A 15,638-nucleotide genomic window follows, 5' to 3' on the forward strand; every position below is an offset into this window, starting at 1 on the left:
GACTTGATATTATTGATATTTTATATCAGTCCGCCCACCTCTAACTACTACTGTTACCACTATTACCACTACTCCATCTTCTTCTTTCAAAACTGTGAAAAATATTCCCAAACTATCTTTATGAAGTGATTCCCTTAGTTTTAATTTAATCTTAAGAAGATTTCTAAGCAACTAATTTCTCTCTAATTTGCGTTTTTATTTCATTCTATAATACATTCCTTACTGTGCCTGTTTCTCTCTGTTAACGCTGTTTCCAATGAAAAGGTGGAACATAACTAGTGACTACAGGCTTCATGCGCTTCTTACTGGTGATACACTGTTACTACACCTGCTATAGAGAAACCCAGTTAACTTTAATCAATGGTACTGAAGGACATGTTCGAAAAAATAAACTAACAAAAAAACACATCTATTTTTGACGGCAGCAATAGCAATCCACGTTGTTAAAATGACATTCTTACAAGTTAAATTAAAAACATTTGCTATAAATTCTTAAGTAGGATATCCCAATCTATATGGCAAGCTGTTGTAACATTTAGTAGCAAGGGAGGCTTTTTAAAACAAATTCAAATAAATAAATTCTTGAGATTCTGAGAGCGATATCCTTCCTATTCACAATTAGCCTTTGAGACACCTAAAGCATTACTTTATCCAGAAAAAAATGTTTTAATTACATTTCCCATTGAGGTGTATTTAGTCTAATTATGCTTATTGTGACGCTTATTTCAATATTCTTGTTTTTCCTCATTGCTCGTGATAATGTTTGTATTTTTTTTATTATTTTGTTTGGTATGTCACAATTGTTGGTGTTACGATGGTTCCCACTTAGTTATTTGTCCTCTAAATTTTTATAATAATCATAATTTGTCGAATCTTCTGTCTAAACTAAGCCATACAGGGTCTGTCAAGCTGCCAATTTAATAAAATCAACAACAGCGAGGAATACGACATTCCCATGATTGTTGTTTTTGTCCAGACACAAAGCAAACAAATTTACACTTTAGCTGCGACGACAATACAGAAACATTGAAAGAAAAACATGAGACATGAAACAGTTATTTTGTCCCTACTGATTAGATGTACTCGAATTAAAGGTTAGATTTATTTTTTTTTAACTAGATTTAAAAAAAAATGTTTACTGGTGTCGAAATACCAGTAACAATGAAATACTAGTTAAATTTTTTTTTTTAATGACCTAATCCAGAATAAACGTGAAATCTCTTTCAGGTTAAAATGGGAACCCCTGCAGTTCCACCACTACGCCAGCAGGGGGTGCGGCGCAGACGCCATCTTGAGGACACCCCAAACGCATCGCTTGTCTGGCGGCGGGCGGTTGATAAACCGTCTCCAGCTCATCATGAAGGGATTATTCACCTTCAAATAACACAGCACAGTCTCAGTTTCAGGTTACCAGACTTACAGGGAAGGCGACAAAAGAGCTGGACAGCGACATTTCATCGCTGCTGGTTGCTTTTTTTTTTTTCTTTTTTTTTTTAAACGAGGGCGGCGGCGCTTGTAGCCCGATGGCCGGTTAGCTTGCTCCTCGCTGGACTCCGCCGCGGCCTGCTCGGGAGGAGGAAGGGTGGTGACGGCGCAAAATGCTCCGCCGCTGACTGCCTCCCAAACAACATACATACACGCAGTCCTGCTACCTTAGCAACACAGACTCAACGAGAGCGAGACGGCCACCACGATGCACTTATAGATTTCAGTTTACAACGTCGTTAACTTTGCGGGTTTATTTTTCTTTGGTTGTTTTTGTTGCGTGAAGCGAACAGCCAGCCGGAGACGGCATCATCATGTCATCCAACTGCACCAGCGCGGCGGCCGTCAGCGCCAGCAAAACCAAGACGAAAAAGAAGCATTTTATAGGACAGAAAGTGAAGCTGTTCCGAGCAAGCGAGCCCATACTGAGCGTGTTGATGTGGGGAGTCAATCACACGGTAAGCTCATCACCACTGCCTCTGTGTGTCGGCGTGTTTTCATTTAGCTACACCTTCCTAGCTAGCCGCTCTTCATCTGTCAAACAAGCTCTCATGCTTCAAAGCCATCGCAAAAAAATATTAAGATTGTCACTTACATTCTGCTTTAATACTATAATCAGACGGAAAGTTTTTTATTTTATTTATTGAAGTACTGGTTTTCAATAAGCATTTTTGCTATATTTCATATTTTTATTTCCTTCTGAGAATATTTTTGGGGCCATTTTTTTTTTTTTTTACCACTTTAGAGTAGATATTTGACCCACCAAAAAAAGATAATAGAAATCATGATTTTGTTTTTATTTGAAATGCTTAAACTTCATAAAAGTTTAACTGCAATCTATACAAGAGAATCCATCTCGAGCATAGTATCTGTTATCTGAGCTCAGGAAATCTGCATGCCCCCCCACCAGAGATTTATTTATTTTTTCTCAGTGAGGATTATTCTGCCATCACAGATTACTATGGATTGCAAAGTGGGGTTTTTTGTTGTTGTTGTTGTTGTTTTTTGTTGTTTTTTTCCCCCGTTGGCGAGTCGTGATGTGCTGTTGCTGTGGTGCAGGCATGGTGAGGTGGGAGGGGCCGGGACAGGCAGCAGGCTACACAGATTTTCAAAACAAACCTGTTCCCGAGCTCGTATTTGCCGCTGCTGAAGTAGAGCTCCTTCGTCTCTTTGCTGCACTTTATTCCATTGCATCATCTCACTATAATTAGAGCAGAAAATCTATCTATCGCATTCTCTTTTGGCTGAGGCTGCTTGTGGCTATATAAAAAAGCTCTGTGGATGGGCCGTGCAGTGATGGGTAGATGGATGGAGTGGGTTGCACAGGCAGTTTTGGATTTGCCTTAACTGTTGCACTTGTCCACACTTTTGATAGATGCGTGTGATGTAAGTTTGCCCTTCAGGGCACCAATGGATTACTGAGGCGACTTGGCAAAAACCCATGTTCAGCTGGCTCAACAACACATTAACTTGGCAACATTGATCTCAATTTAGTTGGTTTCAATTTTGTGTCGTTTTTACAACAAATGCCACCTCAAGGCAGTTTCAAAGATAATCAGGGTTGAAATCGTAACCAGAAATGCAGTTCAAAGCAATACAACGCAATAACAAAGGCAGAGTTGGATTCAAATGTATACATTCCGATTATAATACATTTCATGTCAATTCAAATTTTGGTATATATTAATAAAACTGTATTTGTCTAAGAAAAGCACAGCCCAGTTGACTGTCACTGACTTTGTAGCAATTTTTACTCAATCAGTCATCCTGGCCAATCATGTGGCGATGAAACCTCCAGCTGAAACAGTTGTTACTCTCCCACTGTCACTCAAAAGTGGAAGGACAAAATGGAATAAAATCCTATCTACTAAACATTTTTACTTGCATTATTAATACACTTGGTAGGATACTTACTCAATTTTTTTTTGATTAAGTCAAGTATATATATTGTGGCCATGCTAACCAGTGTTTTGTTGTTGTTTTGTTAAATTTGTTCATAAATAAACCGTTTGTAATGTAAAATGTACTTACATTGCCTACCGATCTGCGTACCGGTGTATAAATGTGTGTGTGTTTGTGAGTGCGACTGGGTGAATGTGACTCTAGTGTAAAGCGCTTTGAGTGGTCAAAATGACTGGAAAAGCGCTATATAAGTTCAATCCATTTACCGTTTATCTTCCTGTTTCTATATCTGAACATATATTTGGTCACCAGATACAAGTCAACTCTAATACTTGTCCTAAAAATGTGTAATATGACCCCATTATATGGTTGTTTCTTTTCCTTGCTGTTCTAGAATTGTGCTGCTGTTGTTCTAGAGCAAAGCAGCACTTTCTGAATTTTGAATTTGAATAAAAATAAGTGTTTTATTTTAATGCTCATGAGACCGGTAGAAATGTGATGCTACTTTGACCGGTCAGATTGCATCTCTTGAATAAAAAGATAAGAAATTTAGATTTAAAAAACATGTTTTCTTTTGTATTTGAAGTAGGCTCCTTTTGATTGGTGCATTTGACACAGATTTCACTGAAATCTCTTCTTACTTCTGTTATCCTTTCGAGGCAGTTATGCTTCCTTTTTTTTTATAACCCATTTTTTTTCTTCCTGTTTTTGTGTTTGGAACGAACACTGTAGTCGATCCTGTAAAACTCACTAGGTTTTAGTTGGAACAGAAAATGGTTAAAATGATCCATCTATGATTGGTGGGATCATTTGGAGGAGAATCCTGAGTGTCCAGGCAGCAGTTTGTTTTTTGTATTGTTGTGCTAAAGTTTGACTTTCTTAACCTAAAATGTTATTAATATCTAGGTTCCTATGTTGTTGGGGTTTTTTAAAACTCCATCCCACTATTAATGTCTACTCTACATAAATTTGTTATATCCATATTTTATTTTTTGTCAAATTCCCAATCTGCTCATTGTAATTCTCAGCATTAGTTTGCTGTACTTCAGTGTCGATAACTCTGTCATTTCAGAGTTGATTTTGCCAGAACTGAAAAATACCTGCAGCCTTCTAAATTTAGTGGTACGCTGGGGGGGTAGAAAAACATTCTGCTTGGGGATTTGAGAGGCCATTAATGGGATGTTTATCACTGCAGCATCTTTAGTATTCAGCGGGTGAACTTTGGGTGTGTGGGTGCTGCACACAGGCCTGATGATTTGAGGTGTGGGTGTTGGGCCGAGTCGAAACATCAAGCAGCCTTCACATCAAAGCTGTCCCCTTCCAGTCAGAAGTTTCATGGATGTTTAATTGTTGCCTAGCAGGGATAGAGAAAGAAACGGTAAAAGTTAGTGTGGTTCAGTGTGGTTTATTTACTTGCTGCACTAAAAGAATTTGCCAAACAGCCACACAGGCATTTAGCCTGTCTCCTTTTGTGTTTGCCAGCATGTTTATTTTTGTTTTTATGTCAGTTACAGGAATCTCATTGTCTTTCTGGGTGAGTATTTGTTCTGGGTGCGTTTCTCCAGATACAATCGGTGTTTCGTGGTTGAACAGCAGCACTTTATAAACTGTGGTTTCTCCGGCCTGAGAGCGAGTCGCTGCTGCCGCAAACTTCTAAGGATCAAGTCACATGGAAGTGATGATGCTAATTTCTCTTAGAAACTGTGTTTTTTTTTTTGGTTTTTATTTTGTTGTTGATTTGGGAAAGCAAATCTATATTTCTTTCACTGTTATGCATGGGTGCATATGAAGCACGCGACAATATTTAAAACAACAATTATTCCAATTATTTCCAAAATAACTTGATTATTACAGTTATAAAAAATGTAAAATGCACTTAGGAGAAAATCTAAAATAAGGACACTAAATTCAGCTTTCTAAAGCGTATTCAGTTTTACACTTTGTTCTTTTGTTATGAGAGGATAATGATCCGATTTCAGCTGCTTGGTCAGGCTGTCGGCGCATATGCTGCTTGTAACTTCTTTGGTTTTAGAATATTGTCATCCCAATAAGAATGATGGATGGCTCTCCTCTGTCACTCTGAGTTTGGAGAAATTTTTGATGGTGAAAAACTCAAACTGAATTTGTCTTCCTTGTAATAGTGGGAAAATTCAGCTAATATTCAAATAGTTTACCAGCATCTGAGAGAATGAGCAGATTGATAATGTGACAGGTGAGCATGCAGCTTTAGCGCTTGGTGGTGGGTGTGTTATTGTGGGTGTGACTGTCACAACAAGGTATGAGTCGCATGCTTACTCGCGCTCCTGCTTTGTATGGATGAACTTGGGTGTGCTCGGTGTGTTCATATTTTCTGTTGACCGTGTTATTATATCGTGCTGTATCGGGTTATGCCAGGCACGCATTCTTTGTTTGCACCTGGTCAGTTTGTGTGATGTTTGAAACGGGGAAAAAACAACCACCACTGTTAAAGAAGTGACCTGGGGTTGGGTTTAAGCGCGCGTCGGATAGACCAGTTTAGTATAGACCAGTGTGGCCGTTCAGTTTAGCAGTATGCAGCAACAAGTGGGGGATGGGCCTTACTGCAGTATTGTGTTCCATGCAGCCAGAAAAACTAACTCTGGCAGTTTCTCTGGTATCTTATTTAAAAGACTTATAATATTAATAAGTTCACGATAAGTCGTCAGTCGCTTTGCCTCATGGGATTGATAACTGTGGGGAATGTTTGTGTAAAGATCTGCTGCTTTGGCTCTTGTGGCGCAATTTTCTGACCACCTTTGTTCTTCTCCTTTTTTCTCCTCTAGATTAATGAGTTAAGTAATGTGCCTGTACCTGTGATGCTGATGCCAGATGACTTTAAAGCCTACAGTAAGATCAAAGTGGACAACCACCTATTTAACAAGTACGTATAACAGTTCATGTGCTGTCTTTGGTTTTCAAGGGGAAAATCTGTAATAAAATGGAAAACCATTAGATTAAAATACTGTCACTCACTAAAGGACATTAAATAAATACTAGCTATAATTTCTGTTAGTGTATGGTTTCATTAATTTGATGCATCTTCAAAAGAGCACCATTTTTATATTGTACATGTATTGTTCATGTTTGGTGTGCAATATTAAATATTTCAAATTGTGGATGTAATTACCACAGTCAGCTAAATCTGAGTTTATTGTCAAGCTTTTCGTGATGCTCCACAGAACTTTTTGTAACATCCTGTAAAGTCTTTCTGGAATTTAGTTTTGCTTTAAGTGATGAAGGTGTTATTTTGTCGCAGATAATTTGGTTCTTCTTACAAATTTTCAGCTAAATGTTCCTTAAAACCTGTTTTGAAGCCACTGCTAATTTGACAAGAACAATTTTTTTCATCTTAGAGGCATTTTAGATATTCACTTACAATCATTGGTCTAAATTTCCCAGCAAACCTACTGAGTATTACTAATTCTGTTCTCACAATATTCCGATAATATTTGTGGCCATCTAAAATGCTATTTTTTGGCCCTTCTACAGCACAGCCTCAGTATTTTGTTTCAACTCTGAATTAACTTGAGTCAGAAAGCTGCTGTAGTTTCTTTTGACATGGTATGACCTAATATGTGCCTAGCTTGATCATTTGTTGTTAAATTTGACTCGACACACACTTCTATAGTCCTCAGTGAACTTCCACCTCGTCCTGTTGAAACCTTTTCCATCTGCTGCTGTTTGCTGAGGTTGCAGGCTAATGCTAGTCTAACTTTACTCCTCTGACAGCTATCTGTGCCCAGTGTTCAGAGCAGTTCATGTAAAGCAGATAGCTGGGAATCTGCAGCAGCCAATACAGTCTCTCTGTCATTTTGGAAGTAAATGTAAAAGGTAAAAATACTTTAATTTTAAGGAGAAAATCCAGGTTTGGTAGATCCTGGGATTGGATCAGGACATCCTTACTTCTTTAAACACTGAGCCTGCTGGTAGAAAAGGGAACTTTCACACAGAAATGCAGTCGCTAATGGTCTGTATATAAAAATGCAATTTATGTCTGTGACTTTTATCTTCACAGTGTGTAAATCGCTGTTTGACTCAGCTGGTGTTTAGTATTTGTCAGTGATCTGTTTATTAGAGGCTTCAGGTTTAAACGTAGGTCACCTTATTACGGTACTTAAGCCTTTTTTATGGCTCTATTGTGCAAAGAAATATACTTTAAAAAAAGACGACTTGTGATTAAAAATACAAACTTAGAAATCTTTACCAGAAATGTACACCTCCTAGTTTCCTGTTTTATTTTTTTTCACGTTTCACACAAGGAGCTCAGTGAAATGTCAAAATGGACCAATGACTTTACACAAAGCTACAGCTAGTATCACTGCTGTATTGCTTTTGCCACCTTTGCATGATTAAGTTAGGGGAAATAAACTTGGCGATCTACATTCAAGCATGATTTCGTCTGTTTTTTTCCCCTCCCGTTAAACATGAGCTCAGAACTTTGTTACATTTACCGTTTATCTCTCTCCTCCCTATCAGAGAAAATCTACCGAGTCGCTTTAAGTTTAAAGAGTACTGTCCCATGGTGTTCCGAAACCTGAGGGAGCGCTTCGCCATCGACGACCAGGACTACCAGGTTACACACCTTTTGCTAAATGATTCACCAAACACCAGCAAAAGAAATTAAAATTCCCATAAGTTGTTAAAAAGTAATAATTTTTCATCTTCTGGCAGAACTCCCTGACCAGGAGTGCCCCGCTCAACAGCGACTCCCAGGGCCGCTTCGGCAACCGCTTCCTGACCAGCTACGACCATCGCTTTGTAATCAAAACTGTTTCCAGTGAGGACATCGCTGAGATGCACAACATCCTAAAGAAATATCATCAGGTAGACTCACTCAGAACCGTCTTTTTTTTTTTTAGGAGCCGTATGTGGAGAAACAATTATATCTGTTTCGTCTCAGGTCACTTTAACTACTGATGCATAAAGTAAAATGACAGAAGAGCAGCTCTGCGCTGAGTTTTAATTAGCGTTGTAAGCTGAATATTTCATCCATCACTCCCACTCACCCTGCGCTCGTCTCCTCTCGTTGCTTCCAGTTCACAGTGGAGTGTCATGGCAACACGCTGCTCCCTCAGTTCCTGGGCATGTACAGGCTAACGGTGGATGGCGTGGAGACGTACATGGTAGTGACCCGGAATGTTTTCAGCCATCGTCTCACTGTGCACCGCAAGTACGACCTAAAGGTAGGAAACTGATCAGGATTCTACCCGTACTTGTATTCGCCTTTGGTATTTGGGGGAAAAAAAAACAAATATGCTCCAGGGTCACCGATGAATGTTTTGGATCCAAAAGAAAAGCGTGTAGCACGGTGTAGCTAGAATTGCTAAATGACTGGATAAATTTAGACATTTTTAAAACTGACTTTGTAGGATTTGATGATCTCCTGATTTGAAGATTAAATTAAATGCTGCTACACAAGGATTTTTGCAGCTATGCACCAGAACATTGACTTGAGATTACGGTATATAACTTTTGACTTTGATTTCATGGATTCACGTTATCCATCCATCCATCGGCTAAACTGTCTTATCCTTATGGAGTGGCTGATGTTTTTCTCCAGCGGTCAAACTTTTGTCTCCATCCCTCTCTCCATTTGTTTGTCCATCCATTCGTGCATCCATCAGTCTGTTAATGCAATTACCAGACTGCCCGTCTTTCCATCCAACATTCGATCCATTCACTTCAGTCCGCTCGTCCTTACATCCTTCCACCGACCCAGTTTTCCGTTCATCCATCCACCTGTCATTTCATCCGTTTAGGCTTCCATTCACATGTTTTTCTGTCATTTATCAACTTGTTTGTTTGTCTGTCAGTAAGCAGAACATAAATCAAGGTTTGAGTCTGAAAAGAGAGGAATTGGGACTTGCAGCACGTGCAGACATGCAGTAACAATGAATCCTGGAGTATAGAACGATGCAGATGAGCTTTACTGCATTTTTACCTCTTGACGAAACGGAAGCAAAACTGCAGTTTATAGGAAAAAGCAATCAATGTTTAGCCAACAGCTGTATTTGGTTTGGCTTTGCACTGATGAGCGATAAATTAAAAGTGCCTGCTTTGTGTTTGCATTTTGTTTTTTCTCATGTAGTTATTTTGAAATAATTCCTGAGGTTTATTTCATGGTAGCAGCAAAGTTTGGTGGAAGGATAGTGAAGTTATAAAAATATTTGGAGTAGAGCAGAAGTCCAGCTCACTGATATAGCCTGTTAAATCTCAGTTTGTGCTGAGCTTTAGGATAAAGGACGACTTGATGTCGTCATACCAATCTCACATCCTTTTTATCAACCCAAAAGTTTCACTTCTTGTTCCTGTGTATGCATCGCTGTGTTAAAAAAAATTCTTGTGATTTATTTTGTGTGGGTTTCAACTCTTACTTTATTTATTTTTTTATTTCTCCCGGTCTTAGGGTTCTACGGTTGCAAGGGAAGCCAGTGACAAGGAGAAGGTAAGCCTTAATCCTGTGTGCTGATGGCTGCAGGCATGAGGAGACAAAAATAACCCCCCTCCTCTGACCCCAGCTGCAAACTTGTCAAATGACAGCTAAATTAAGTAGTTCTAGGCAGAACGAAAGCAGATCCTCCCTGGTAGTACCTTGTGCAATGGCCTCATTTAAAATATTAACATCAAAATGTTCTGAGTCTTGTTTTGAAGAGTTCATGTTTCAAAAATGCAACAATAGATGAAGCACAGAAGTCTGTTTAGTTGCCCAGTAAAAACTAAAGCGGCTGATGGAAAACTGATATAATGTGTCTCTCTCCTCAGGCTAAAGAGCTTCCTACTTTTAAAGACAATGACTTCCTGAATGAAGGGCACAAGTTAAAGATAGGAGATGATAACAAGAAGTACTTTTTGGAGAAGCTAAAACGGGATGTGGAGGTAGAGAAACTTTGGTTTGTTCTCCTGATGTTTTAACCCACCAAGCTCTGCTTCAGCAGATAAATCTAAAATAAGCTTTCTGCCATTCAAATGTTCCAGTAGGAGCCCTGAGTAATGAAGGTTTCCCCACGTGTGTGTTTTAGTTCTTGGCCACACTCAAGATCATGGACTACAGCCTACTGGTAGGCATCCATGATGTGGAGCGGGCGGAGCAGGAGGAGATGGACGTGGAGGGCGCCGGGGACGAGGAGGAGTTTGAGAATGACGAAATGGGTCGAGGCGTGCTGACTGGTTCTTTCGGCACGCCTCCGGACAGTCCAGGAAACCCCCTCAACTGTGGAGGATTCTTTGGCCCTGGGGAGTTCGACCCCTCTGTGGATGTTTACGCAATCAAGAGCCACGACAGTGAGCATCCAGGTTTTTAAAGTTCAAAGCAGTTCATTAATTCAATCAGATCAGGCAGAAATATTGAAATTTTATCAGCCGTCCAAGATGCTTAAAATGCTTTTCAGATGTAGTCATGCTGGTTGAATTATTTAAAAATGTTGGCATGTCACAGTCACAAACTTTAATATGGGATTTGGGGATTTTATGTGATGAATCTGACAGAAAGTGGAGCGTAGTTGAGAAGTGTTTACGCTGACGTCCCAAAATAAATATCCAGTGCGACCAACGACGACTCTGAATGAGTGAACCAGCTGCACCTGCATTCGGTACGGACACAGCTGCTCTGTGAAGGCCTCTGAGGTTTTTTTAGTGAACAAACGGCATCATATAAACCAACAAACCCAGCTGACATGTCAGAGAGGAACCTCATAAAGCCATGTCCTCACACAGCTCTGCTCAATCCATCATCTGAAAAAAGAGAGACTATAGTAACTCTAGAGGAGCAGCAAACTAAAAGCAGCTCAGGTGGGAGAATCTGTCGAGTGATTCACACCATGAGAAAAGCAAGCTACAAGAAGCTCTGCTTGTAATTATGTGGAATAAATCCAGAACAAATTTGAACTATATGCCTGTGTGAGAAAATGCATAAACTGTTTGTGTGATTCTGCACATCACTATTAACTCATAATCCCTTCAGTGGAATGGAACCAAACCTGTCCAGTCTGTTCCTGTGAACACCAATGTATTTATAGGCAAAGTCCAGACTTAAGAAAATGTGTGACGAGGTATTTTAAATGATCATAAAATCCTAATATAATACATCAAAGTTTATTGTTGCAATGTGCCAAAGAGTAAAAATAAGTTAGAGGAGTGAATACCTCTGCAAAGCCACTGGGAATAAACCCAAATTCATCATCTTTATCGGCTGTGGTTGTCTCTCAATATTTAATATCAGTATTTTTAATTGGTCACAAAAGATGATTGTTACTCTTGTTCCAGGTGCTGTGAAGAAGGAGGTTTACTTCATGGCTATTATTGACATCCTCACGCACTATGACGCTAAGAAAAAAGCTGCACATGCTGCCAAAACTGTGAAACATGGGGTGAGTCTTCTAATACGAGTGTGTGGCGTTGCCGCACTGCTAATTGTTGTTCTCTACATTATTGCTGCTTTTGTTCTCTACATAGTTGCTGTTTTAGGAGCAGCATGTATTTGGAGACCTGAATCAGTCGGCCCTCACTTATAGGTGAATTTATTGCGCTGCTGTTGATTAAGGAGGCAAACATAGGCGTGCAGGTAGCTTACAGGAAGGCTTTGACTTTAAATTTGTGGACAAACCAGAAGGTGCACTTGTAAATGATACGCGTGTACAGAACAATATTGACATTTGGAAGAACTATTCCTGTGAGTAAAGGTTGGCACAAATGCAGACAGGCAGTTTGCATCTTGGCTTTTCTCTGATTAGATGGTCTCTTGGTCCAGCAGGTCCAGTTAGTGGCTTAACAGTCGTTGCTATTTCTGGCAAAGCAGATTTAAAGTGAATCTGCAGCAACCAAAGGAGCTGGGGAGTTAACTGGTTGCTAGTTTATGCTAAGCACAACTTGTTTGTTTTTATTAGCAAATCAGCAGTAAGGAATAGAAACCTACTGGTTAATATTAAAATTATAATGATTTGGTTCAATTAAATCAAGTGTAGAAACACAGGACATTTATTGCAGCAGGAGAACTAAATAACAGTATACTTCTAAAGTTGTAATAGTTTTCATAAATTGCTTTTGAGATTGTTTTGGAAACTAGACATGGGTTGATTAACAAGATTTTCTATCCTGTTTTCAGTTTAAAGTTCAGAGTTTGCATGTGGAAAAGCGTGGACATTTTTTTTTTTTTCAGGTCTAGATAAAGCTCTGCATGTCCAGATTTGATTCTTTAGGCAGATGACAGGATAAAGCATACTACCTGTTTCTCACTTAGAAGAAAGGCCAAATTTGCTGTATGGAAAACATATTTTTAATTAATTTATCCTTTTTGTTGTTAGCCCTGACAAGCACTGTGGATTTTTTTCCAGCAGTCCTACAGACAGTAATGGCAGATGGACCAGTGCTATTAAAAAAATGTTTGTGTTGGTTCACAGGAACTGTTGATTATTTTTATTATTTATGGTTTCAGTGGTTAATTCACTGTTCGGTAATTCTAGAAATGTTAAAAGGATTATTACCTGGGTGGTGCTGAAAATGTTTTAGTTGGGGTGGAGAAGAAGTAAATAAATTATTTCCTTTTTTTCTGTTTGAACTACTGTAGTTAAGAGTATTCAGAGGTATAACATGATCTGAGACTATTTACAGTCCATTCTAATTGGACAGAAAACTAGAATTGAAATATGAATAGGACTAATTGTACAGCAGCATCAGAGTTTTGCTGAGTGAGATCAGAATTTTTTTTTATCGAAATATATGGTAGCAAAAATATCTCATTGGCAGTGACAATGAATCTGAAACCCCATAAATCACATAATCTGATCGTTAGGCTGATTTTATATTGCCAGTCACTCTTTTCTTTCAATATAATCTGGCATTTATAAATAACAGCTATGCTTAAATGCCAAAATCATGTGGTTTTCTGTGTACATCAAACCAGACTGGCTACAAAAGAGTACAAAAGACATCAGAGTCTGTTTCCTGCCACCTAATTTGAATATGATGCATCAAGAATAAGTGACATAAGGCATAGCAAATTTTCCAGTGTCATGGTTTAGAATGTAATCACTATAAGGTTCTGTACAATGAATGCTGTTAAACGTTTTTAAAATAAAGCTGGGTGCTGCAAAAAAAAAAATTACAAATAGATGTAGTTCACATTTTGGTCACTAGATGGTGGCAAATAGCTTCCAGTTCAATCCTTAGTATGCGCTGAATTATCAGCAGCAGACTGGAAGCAGCTTGAGGCTAATTGAGGCCACATAGTTCACAAAGAATTGACCACTTGAGTGTTATGTATTCAGTATCAACTGTTCATAGTGATCCTAGCAGATATTTATAAACTGACCAATCCAGTCCTGCAGGAATTAGCCAAAGCTGTGTCGGTTTTCTGATTATCTACTTGACTACTTCTGGATTTACTTTTAACTGAAGTCTTAATTTGTGTACCACAATTTCTCCAACAAGTGTTTGAAAACATTGATCATTTTTCTGTCTTTGTTTCTGGTGTGATATTGCGGTGAAACAAAAGCCGTGAAAACATTCAGTGCATCAAAGTGAAAAAGTTTGTAAGGCGTTTCCCGTTTCTCTTCCACAGGCAGGGGCCGAGATCTCGACGGTGAACCCGGAGCAGTACTCCAAACGGTTCTACGAGTTCATGTCCAACATCTTATCATAGACTCATCCTCCAGTCCACCCGGTCACCTCCAGTCATAGATCAGTCAAAAGCCACACTTTTTTGTCTGTGTGTAGGTCTGTCTCCCCCCTTAAAAAAATAAAAATAAAAACAAAAAACAAAACAAGCATCCAGTATGATCCAACAACCTGCAGCGGTTTTGCAGGGAGGTGTATGGAGGGGAAATCCTTTGAGCCTGTTACACAACGCCACCACTTCCTCACTTTGTGAATTCAAATCCCAGTAACCTCCTTGTCCTTTTTTTTTTATATATATACTTTTTTTTCCCCCTTAAAAGTCTACTCTCTGCAACATCTTGTTTGCTCCACACGCCAGCACGAAAACTGTCTCACTAATGCCTTGAATGGGAGTGTCAGCTTCAGCAGTTACTATGTCCGTCAGTTTAGAGACTCCTCTGTTTCTGTTCACGCAGTTCTTTTATGATTTCTCTTTTGGACAAACAGGTGCAGAATGGCCAGATTGCATGACAAACTCCTCTGAAAGCAGCCACCAGGCTTCTCAAACGATTTACATGTACTGCTGACAAATTGGAGATTAACACATTAATATATCAGTGTATAAAGTAAACGAATGCAGTGTCAAAAAAGAAAAAAAAAAAAATGCATGGCTGACATGTACATGAGGCTCCAGCACCAGTTGTAAGATCAAACCACTTAACTTTGCATCAGAGTGTTGTGACTAAACCAACAAAAAGGATTAAAAAACAGTTTGAATGTTATGTTGCCATAATGTCTCGGGATATTAAAAAAAAAAAAATTTACCCCGTAAGTTTGGTGGAGGTTGGTTGGTGTAAGGAAAAACAAACTCACGTGAAACAAAAAAGGGCAATTCTGCAGCAAATACTTGTTTTATTACCATAATGATCATTTTTATATCTTGTTTACATTAATGTAGCAATTTTGTGTTTGTATACAGTATTGTTTTGTTACCAACAGACGTTAGGAAAAAAGGTTACTTGAAAAATGACTCATTGCATATTAAAGGGAGTTTTATCTTGTTTTTGTTGTCCTTGCTCTTCTGTTGTCCTCTGTGCTATTTACAGATTTTCTGGAGGAAAATTGCACAAAAACTCAAACATTTTTTGTGATGAGGGAATTTTTTTTGCCTGCTGACCAATTCACATTGAGTTGGAAACTGAATAAAAAAAAAACCCTTTGCAAAAAAACGTAATGTTCATCCTTCCTCAACACTGAATGAGTTATGTCTCCAAATGATAAATCTATTCAAAGTTACACCTTTTAGTTTACAATTACATAAATGTGGTTAAAACTTTCCCCTAAATTGTTTAAAGGGTTGCTTAGTGCAATGCAGCTCGATAAAGATGGGCTAGACGATATAGCGGAAATATTAGTCAGTGAATTTACCTATTGTGGTCGCACAAAAAGGGTATGGTTGCTAAGATTTGTTGGGATGTATGTAAACTTTGAACCTGAGGCTAGAGAAAAAAGCCTCTATGGTTTCAGACATGCCGCCATTTTTGTTAGCACTCGGTGTTGTACCATTTCATCTTCTGGAAACAAAACCGCTCAAATGTCAAATTAGCATCAGACGGTCATGCTGAGCATATAAATATCTTTCT

At 38.8% G+C, this 15,638-nt stretch overlaps 1 protein-coding gene across 1 annotated transcript; it reads left to right on the top strand.

Annotated features, from left to right (window-relative positions):
• Window positions 1-1,285: 1,285 nt before the first annotated feature.
• On the top strand, window positions 1,286-15,057 carry LOC116719773 (phosphatidylinositol 5-phosphate 4-kinase type-2 beta). The gene is made up of 10 exons (XM_032562445.1): window positions 1,286-1,943; window positions 6,189-6,286; window positions 7,882-7,978; window positions 8,077-8,229; window positions 8,442-8,588; window positions 9,812-9,850; window positions 10,168-10,281; window positions 10,425-10,686; window positions 11,668-11,771; window positions 13,961-15,057. Exons 1-10 carry the CDS (start codon window positions 1,800-1,802, stop codon window positions 14,039-14,041), a joined length of 1,239 nt encoding a protein of 412 aa, XP_032418336.1. The 5' UTR covers window positions 1,286-1,799; the 3' UTR covers window positions 14,042-15,057.
• Window positions 15,058-15,638: the final 581 nt, after the last annotated feature.

This window comes from Xiphophorus hellerii, chromosome 5 (genome assembly GCF_003331165.1).
Source record: "Xiphophorus hellerii strain 12219 chromosome 5, Xiphophorus_hellerii-4.1, whole genome shotgun sequence".
NCBI classification, from domain to species: domain Eukaryota; kingdom Metazoa; phylum Chordata; class Actinopteri; order Cyprinodontiformes; family Poeciliidae; genus Xiphophorus; species Xiphophorus hellerii.

What these genes read in the sequence shown, in the direction of transcription:
- LOC116719773 (XM_032562445.1), top strand. Translation starts at nt 1,800, where the DNA reads ATGTCATCCAACTGCACCAGCGCGGCGGCCGTCAGCGCCAGCAAAACC. An exon ending in CGCAATCAAGAGCCACGACA is followed by an intron (nt 10,687 to 11,667) that starts GTGAGCATCCAG and finishes CTCTTGTTCCAG; the next exon opens with GTGCTGTGAAGAAGGAGGTT. An exon ending in CCAAAACTGTGAAACATGGG is followed by an intron (nt 11,772 to 13,960) that starts GTGAGTCTTCTA and finishes TCTCTTCCACAG; the next exon opens with GCAGGGGCCGAGATCTCGAC.